Consider the following 8,697-nt stretch of genomic DNA (forward strand, 5'->3'; position numbering starts at 1 on the left):
ACTGTCAATAGGGAAAAGTGGGTTTTGCCTCAATAGAGGGAAATTGAATCACGGGGATTAAAGAAGCATTTTGCCAGCCTCAGGGCAGGGGAGGTAGCAGTGGATCAATGCCTTCCCCCTCCTGTGATGATAGACTATACTGGAGGCAAAACAGAAGTTGGGGCTGAGGACCTTCGGGAGCAGTTAGTCCCCAGGAGAGAAGGGGAAACTGAGGGAGCTCCTGTATGTGTTAGTGAAAGCCCTGTGCTGTTATTTATATACTACTTTGTAGTGTTATTTACCTTTTTTGTGTTTTGTTTTGTTTTTTTCCCCACGAGTAGATTATAAGTCTCTCAAAGGTAGGGAGTATGTTAATATCTAGTATAAAGCCCTAACACATAGCAGGTGTGATCAAATATATCATGATCATAAGCCAAAAGGAAACATAATAAAAATTACCCTTTTATTGTAAAAAAAAATTAGAAGGTAGGCAATAAAGTATAATAAATAAATAATATTCATGAGTCATAAGTATATGATAGTTCCAGGCAGAGGAAGAGGAAGTTAAAAAAACAAAAACCTCTAAATCACCTTTTATGCAATTTTAATGACAGATGATACTCAATTTCAAACATTTAATAACTTTTCTACTCCAAGGTTTTTCAAGATTGTTCTATATTCTCAGTTTTCTGAAGGTGCAAAGAATAAAGCTGCATGTTTTTTTCACGTACACAGATAGCCTTGTCACTGGGAGAAATAATGCTTTATTTTTGTTAGGTCTAATTTGGCTTCACAAAATCTAGGACAAACTAAAAAAAAAAAGTAATGTAGACTGCTTCATATCAATAACTAACTGAAAAGAAGTAATTACAAAAGGAAGGCTCAGGAAATCTATGACAAGCTACAGCGGTTCTATGGAAATTGCAAAATAGAGATGGATTGTAAATTAGGAAAAAAAAAGACTTAAATGAGAATTTTCACACCAGAGCAAATGATAAGTCACTAAAAAGGAATTGAGAACAGATTCCTTTCTGAAAATGCAGCACTAATAATGACCAACTTGATAGCCAACATTTCCTCACTATTCCTTGTGTTACACTATCAGCATTTGGGTTTTTAATAATGGAGGCTTTTTCAGAGTTGGGTCTCTGCATCTGTTTGACTCGATGATCTCATAATCCTTTGGCGACAAGACACACAGCCAAGGAACTGATTGTGCTATTAAAAGTTTGGTTTTCAACTGTAAAGGATCAAGAACAAAATTACTCAGGAAATTGTAAGCAATCGTTTGCTAAAAAGAGCTCTAATAGACAATAAACTTCACGAAAGAAAATGAGAAAAAATACATAAGAGGAAAATGGATTGTTTGACTGTTCCCTGCTGAACCTTTTCTGCTACTTTTTGTATTTCACATAGAACAAGCAGTACTCTGAAACATCACACTCAACCAAAAACTAAATAATACTCCTTCAAGTTTTCCTTGACAAAAAATAATCTTTCCCGAAAATCATGTTTTACAATACTAACTGTATCTAAAACTATGGAAAACATTGCTAAAAGACAAAGAGAAAATGTACATTTGTTCCTCAATGCTTTTAAAAAAGCAAATTTTTCTGTCTCACTAAAACGTGAAGGGGAGAAGCAGGCAGCCCTCAAACTTTAAGTTCCTCTGAATAGAAAACATTATACTTCCATATGTTTCAGCAATAATGCTTGCTATTGATTATCACTCCCCCTCAATTTCCTTTGCTGGACCCTCATCCAGATCATGTCCTCTAACCATAGGTGTCCCTCAGAGTTCTGTCCTAGGGCCCTGTCTCTTTTCCCTCCATAATACTTCACTTGGTGACCGCATCAGCTCCCATCTATGCTGATGATCCTGCCCCAAACTCTGTTGACTTCTGATCTCACCTCTCTTCACTGTTGATGCTTAGTCATTTTCAATCCTGTCCTATTCCATTTGGTGTTTTCTTCTTTCTTTTTATTTATTTTTTTTTGTGGGGCAATGAGGGTTAAGTGACTTGCCCAGGGTCACACAGCTAGTAAGTGTCAAGTGTCTGAGGCTGGATTTGAACTCAGGTCCTCCTGAATCCAAGGCCAGTGCTTTATCCATTGCACCACCTAGCTGCCCCCAAGATTTGGGGGGGGGGGCAATGAGGGTTAAGTGCCCAGAGTCACACAACTAGTAAATGTCAAATGTCTGAGGTTGGATTTGAACTCACATTTGGTGTTTTCTTGGCAAAGATACTGGAATGGTTTGGCATTTCCTTCTCCAGCTCATTTTACAAATGAGGAAACTAAGGCACATAGGGTGAAGTGACTTGCCCAGGGTCATACAGCTAGTGAGCATCTGAGGCCATACTTAAATTCAGGAAGTCTTCTTGATTCCAGGCCCAGCACTCTGATCCACTTTGACAACTAGCTGCCCATAAACTGCCATTCAGACATCTCCAACTGGAAATCCAGTAGACATTTTAAACTCAATATTTCTAAAACTTAACTCATTAGCTTCCTCCCCTGCTCCCCCCAACCTTCCCATCTCCTACTTTATTACTATAGAGGGCAACACCATCCTCCCAGACCCTCAGGATCCTAACCTAGGTGTCATCCCTTCCCTCCTCACTATTTCTCACCCTGCTTCCTGATTCCACATGCACTCTGTTAAGAAGGCCTGTTCATTTCACCTTCTCTCCTCTGATGCTGCCACCACTTTAGTGCAGGCCTCCTCATCTCATGCCTGCTGGTGGGTCAGCCTTCCCGAGTCTCTCCCTTCTCCAATCCATCCTCCACTGAGTCACTAAAGTGATTTTCCTAAAGGGTAGGTCTGACCATGTCACCCTCAACCCCTTCAATAAACTCCCTTCCACCTCCAGGATAGAATGAACTATCCTCTGTTTAACATTCCAAACCCTCTATAACAAGAGTTTCCTCCCTCCTTTACACTCTTCCATCCAGGGACACTGGCCTTCTGGCGGTCCCATGAACAAGATATATCTCTCATCTCCAGACATGTTCTCTGGCTGCCTCTCCCCCATACTTGAACACTCCCTTGGTTTCCTTTAAGCCCCCCGCCCTTCTATAGGAAGGTTTCCCCAACCCCTAGCAATTCCAGTACCTGTGTTATTTATGTTATTCCCTCTATTAATTAATCTCCTTTTTATCCTACATGTAACTTACTTTGTATGTTTACGGGCATGTTCTCTTTCCCATTAGACTGTAAGGTCCTTGAGGGGCAGGGACTGTGTTTTGCCTTTTTTGTAACACCAGCACCTGGCAAATAGTAGGTGCCTAATAAATGTTTACTGACTTATAGAGAACATATACTGGTTTGACTCAAAGTCCATCCACAACACTGGTGACATACATTACTTAATTTACTTTCACCCAGAAGACTTTATCTTGGGAGATCAAGGTGGGGAGCAATGGTTATACTTAATTATACTACCTATAACAGTGACTGTGAAGAAAACTGCTTTGTCAATTTTAGAGTGCTACATAAAATGCATTATTATTTAAAACGCTGGTATACTCATTCAAAACACTGGGTTTTCTTTCCCTGAATGCAGTCACACAAACACTGTAATTTTGTCTTAAAAGTCATGGAAGCACACAGCATTCAGTGGCTGCTCCTCCCCAGTGAAGTGTTTTGGAATATCTAAATCCTGTCTCTAAAGCAGATTATTTTGGAAGAAGCAGTAGCCTTGATATCAGAAGACCTTGGTTAGAATCCTGGCTCTGCCTCTTACTTATTAACTGTGTGACCAGAGGCAAATCACTTAATCTCTTGGAGAATCAGTTTTCTCTTCTGCAAAATGAGGGGATGGGGTAAGAAAACTCAAGGTCCTTCCCAACGCAGGGCACTCTAAAATAGATTTGTCTCAAAGTCCAATAATAATAGCTAACGTTTATATAGTGCTTCTTATGTGCTGAAGGCTTTACGATTACTATCATATTTGACCCTCACAACAACCTTGGGAGGCAGGTGCTAATTATTATGCCCATTTTAGAGATAAGGAAACTGTGGCACACAAAAGGGAAGTCATTTGCCCAGGGTCACACTGCTGGAAAGGGTCTGATGCCAAATTTGAACTCTGGCTTTCCTGACCCCGGGTCCCATTCTCTCTCTATTGCACCATCTGGTTGCCCCCATTAGTTACTTTATTGACACTATTTTGTCACCTTCCATTGGATGAGTTTGCAATTCACATATTTTTAAGCAGAGCACCCTAAAAGTGATCCGAAGGCCCGGAAGAGGAAAAACCCCAATGGTGCTTTCTCCGCAAGTCCCATTTCCCTCTCTATTCTTTAGCAACGGGGTGGATGCCCTACCTACAAAGAAATGGAAAAGAGGAGTGACTTCAATTTCCAATGCTGGATGCACAACCAAGGGCTGAAAGTGGCAAGGTCCAGCACCAAGCGGACCCGCATGGAAGGGAAGATCTAGATCTCGCCTTCGCATAGCCAGCAGCAGCTGGAGGACAGAACCCGAACCTGCCTTCTAAACTCACGTCACCTGGGCGGGGGCGGGAACTTGTGCACCAATCACAAGGCGGGGGCGGAGTCACCCTCCCCCCAAAACGGAGAGCGGAGATTATGCCGGCGTCATTGGAAGGGGGCGGGGCTTCCCTCTTTAGACTGCATCCTGAGAGACGATTCACTTTCCCCAGTCTCACCTTAGCTCTACCACCCGGAGACCTCTGTGCCTGAGACGACGTAGGGGTAGCCGCCGCCACGTCCTCTGCCGGTTTTCCGCTCCTCCCCGAGCTGCTGGGTCCTCCCTCTAGCTCAGCTCGCTTCCGGGAGGCCCGAAACGCTGCTAATCGTTGCTCCATGGAGCGGCCGCCTCGTGACCCCGTGATCTCGCTTAGGCCTCGCGCGCGCGCGCGCCACCTCCTTTGGGCCCCCTTTTCAACGCTCCGCCTTGAACTTTGACAGACCGACTCGCAGACTACAACTTTCCGGCGCGTAGGTGGTCATGCGCGTGCGCAGAAGAGAGCCGTTGGAAGTTGGAGGCTCGAGGGAATTCTGAGCCGGGCTTGGGAAGGTCACGTGGGACCGTGACACTGCTTGTCGAGTCAAAGGACTTAAACTCGAAACCCCGTCTTTCCATTGATCTTGGCAAACTTCTTAAACTCAGAAGGCCTTAATGATCTAGATCTATGGTTCCCACACCAAATATCACCCTCAGACTCCCTATAGAACTTACTGTGCTATGGGACATATTTCTAGGTGTTTTAGACTGTATGCTTCGTGAAGGCAAGCTTCTCTCTCCTGAGCTACTGAAGTCAGAGAATATATATACAGTGTTAGAGTTGGAAGGGACCCCAAGGATCATCGTGGCTAAACCTTGCCTTGTGCATCTAAGGAAATTGAAGGGAAAAGTTAACCTGCCCAGAGTTCCTAGGCTAATATTGACTTTTGGGGGGATTAAATACAGACTAGGGATTCCATACCCTGCCCCCATTCTGGACCTAGATAAGAATGATGCCTTCCCATCAGCCCAGCTGATTTCGAACTGTAGCTGCTTGTGCTACTGAATATAGTTAATTTCTTGGATTCACTCAGCCAGTGATGAAACTTAATTATAAGCATGTCAAGATTGTGACATTCTACGTATATGTTAACTAACTTCTACTTTACACACACACCAAAAGAAATAGAAAAATCAAAGAATAAAAAGATTCCCCCCCACATACTTTCCATTTGAATGTAAGCTTCTTGAGGACAGGGACTACTTTTAAAAAAATTTAATTATACCCCCATCATTTAGTTTAGTGCTTTAAAAATACTTGATTGATCTAAAATAATAATAATTTGGCTTGTGATATGGAACCACCAAAGCCTCTTTCTTTTTGGGGGGTGACATATATGTGTGTGTGTGTGTTTATAGCTTCTGCTCATAGCATTTGGCCTAATGGAGATAGATCACACACCAAGTTTGTACTAACCCCAATATCTTCCATAAAGAGAGTTATTAACATTGTACGTAGCAGAGGAACAGGACTTTGATTTATGGAACTGGGGAAACAATCTAGAACAGATGGTGCAATAGGACCACTATCTACCAGGATTCATCTCTCTCCCCACAACATGAGTTAGGATAGTTTTCCCCCAAAGATAAAAAGGCTGTCCCTGAGACCTGATTGGGTTAGAAGGCTAAGTCACCTTCCTGCCTTGATACAACTTCCTGGTGGCCTCTCATTATGTGAACCAGGGCCTTTCAGACTTTGGGGGATGCTCCAATGCCACAAGAGTCACTACATCCCAGCTGACCAGATGAGTTTCCATATAGAGACAAGGGGAACTATATTTACCCAAGATAATTGTGTCCTTGTTTTGAATATCCTTTTTATGATATGGCAAAGATATTAGCTATTGAATGAACTAGGAGTGCCTCATTTTGTTCCAGCATGAAACCTGAACTACCAACCTGAGTCTGGTTCAATTCTAACTATTGCTTGTAAACTGTTTAAAAAGGGGGGGGGGGCAGGAGGGGGTAGGGGTGGGAACTGACAAGCCTTCTCCAGTGGGAAACCTCCAACCCAGAAGTTTCTATCACTCTGAGATCAGAGCTATAAGACAGGAGAATGAAAGCAGGACCAACTTCCCCCTAAATAACCTTGCAACCTTCAAAGAAGGCAGATATCATTTGACATTTGTTGGCAGTGAATTATGAGGTGATAAACAAAGTCACTGTGCCCATCACTATAGCTATTTCTGACCTCAACAATGTTGTAGACCAGGTAGGCCAGGCCCAGGATGAGTGGTAAGGGGTAACACAACGTAAACAAAGCTAATTTTCTCCCTCTATTCCTGTGGTTGACTTATTAATAAGGAGTAAAGGGCAGCTAGGTGGCGCAGTGGATATGAGTTAGATACAAGGCTTCTTCCATTAAATGGAAATAGTGCATTCAAAATTATGCTTTTGTGTTAGTAGTGTGCTCTACAATGTTTTGCAATCATGCCAGAAATTGAAGCCTCCACTTCCAGCTCTCTCCTCTGCTAGCCCAATATACTGCCCCCCACCCCAAACCACTATAAAGTTACCTGACATCCTGAGAAATGCCATTTTCTTGGCTTACCAGCAATTTCCACCCTTCATGAGGCACAATCAATTGGACTTCCATAGCCACTATTCTGGTAATGGGAATACCCTATTCTTGCAAGACCTCCTCCCAGTGGGTTGAGCTCCAAGTTGTATGGCTGGATTTGAAAGAGCTTTGAGTAATAGGAAAAGATGGTCTTCATCTTCACTAATTCATGCAGTGGCCATGGGTCTGGCCAAGTTCCAGGGCCTGGAAAGAACAGGACTGGATGATCAAAAGCACACTCACCTTTGGGGTCAGGACCAGTGGAAGAATTTTGTCAGTGCCATTTACTACATACAGTTTGTGGAGCATGCTGGCACCTGCCAGAGTCTGGAAAGGCTTGCTGATGAATCAAACTACCAAGTTGGAGCAAAGGTTGGGAAGTGGGACCATTGCCAGCTTGGGTATTGGGATGATGATGTCATGCTGGACTGGATACAGGACCACATATGTTTCCCCTAATGAAAATTGAAGTAACTAGCTTCTTGTGTCAGTTAGAGTACCCATATAACCCAACTGACCCTCAATCTGTCTCCGGCTGGTAAAATGGCTCGCTTACCCTATCTCAGGGGAACAGGTTTTATCTTTCCTAGTAAGCAACTGTAATGAACCTGACTGCCAAGGTCCCAAAAAGCCATGTCGGTGATGAATCAATGCCACCCTAGAAAGGAGAGGGACTCTTTGATTTAGTGCCATCTCTTGTTTTGTTTTTGTTTTGTTTTTCTCAGGGCAACGAGGGTTAAGTGACTCTCCCAGGGTAACACAGCTAGTAAGTGTCAAGTGTCTGGGGCCGGATTTGAACTCAGGTCCTCCTGAATCCAGGGCCAGTGCTTTATCCACTGCACCACCTAGCTTCCCCCTTAGTGCCATGTCTTGAATCCAAACTTCATGACCCTTTATTGGACATAGTTCTGGATGGCTCCTTCTCCAGCCTGGGCCACAAACTCTTTTTCTCATTAATGGTTTCCAAATGCTCTAGAGATATACAGTCCCCCTCATTTTCAAGCTTCCTTTTCTCTGGAATGATTTGAAATGATTTGAACAATTCCTTCCCATAAAAGGCTTGGGGAGACCACAGGATGGATAGGTACCTTCTTTTCTGTTATAACAGGATGGTAGCTATAAAACTATTTTAAATGTGCGTTTACTTGGGAAAAAGTTGATCTCCTAGATGTAGTGGTAATTCTGAACCAGTGTATCCAGGGGAGAGAGAGTCCTGATTTAGCTATGGTGGAGGCTGGGGGTAGTTCCTCCTTAGCCTCTGGGAAACAAATATTTGGTATCATCCCCCTGAGGTGGTTCCCAGGAAATGGAAGATTTTGAAGAGGCGGTGGGGGGGGAATACTGAGCAGGTAACAATGCCTCAGAATTAACTTATTCTTGGGACATGTTGCATACAGAAGGCTAGTTGTTAAATTTTCAGCGAGTATTTACACTTCAGAAATGGGCAAATGCTACAAATCTGAACTTGGTTTTATTGTTCTAATGATTGTCTAGACTTAAGAAAGTGATGGAGAAAACATTAACAAAACAGAATAAATATAAAAGTGTGTTTGCTGTGCATACCATTTCTTCAGAAAACTGGTTGATAAACATTCACTAGCACACAGTAGGTTTAAGTATTAGCCTC

General features: G+C 43.0%; 1 protein-coding gene across 1 annotated transcript in view; it reads right to left on the reverse strand.

Moving 5' to 3' along the window:
- SAYSD1 (SAYSVFN motif domain containing 1) overlaps nt 1-4,955 on the reverse strand; it is a 31,295-nt gene extending 26,340 nt beyond the window's left edge. Inside the window, exon 1 of the mRNA XM_043964199.1 lies at nt 4,653-4,955. Within this exon, the coding sequence (XP_043820134.1) occupies nt 4,653-4,811 (159 nt within the window). The 5' untranslated portion in view covers nt 4,812-4,955. The remainder of the gene's footprint in view (nt 1-4,652) is intronic.
- Nucleotides 4,956-8,697: the final 3,742 nt, after the last annotated feature.

The sequence above is a fragment of the Dromiciops gliroides genome, chromosome 4, assembly GCF_019393635.1.
Source record: "Dromiciops gliroides isolate mDroGli1 chromosome 4, mDroGli1.pri, whole genome shotgun sequence".
NCBI lineage: Eukaryota > Metazoa > Chordata > Mammalia > Microbiotheria > Microbiotheriidae > Dromiciops > Dromiciops gliroides.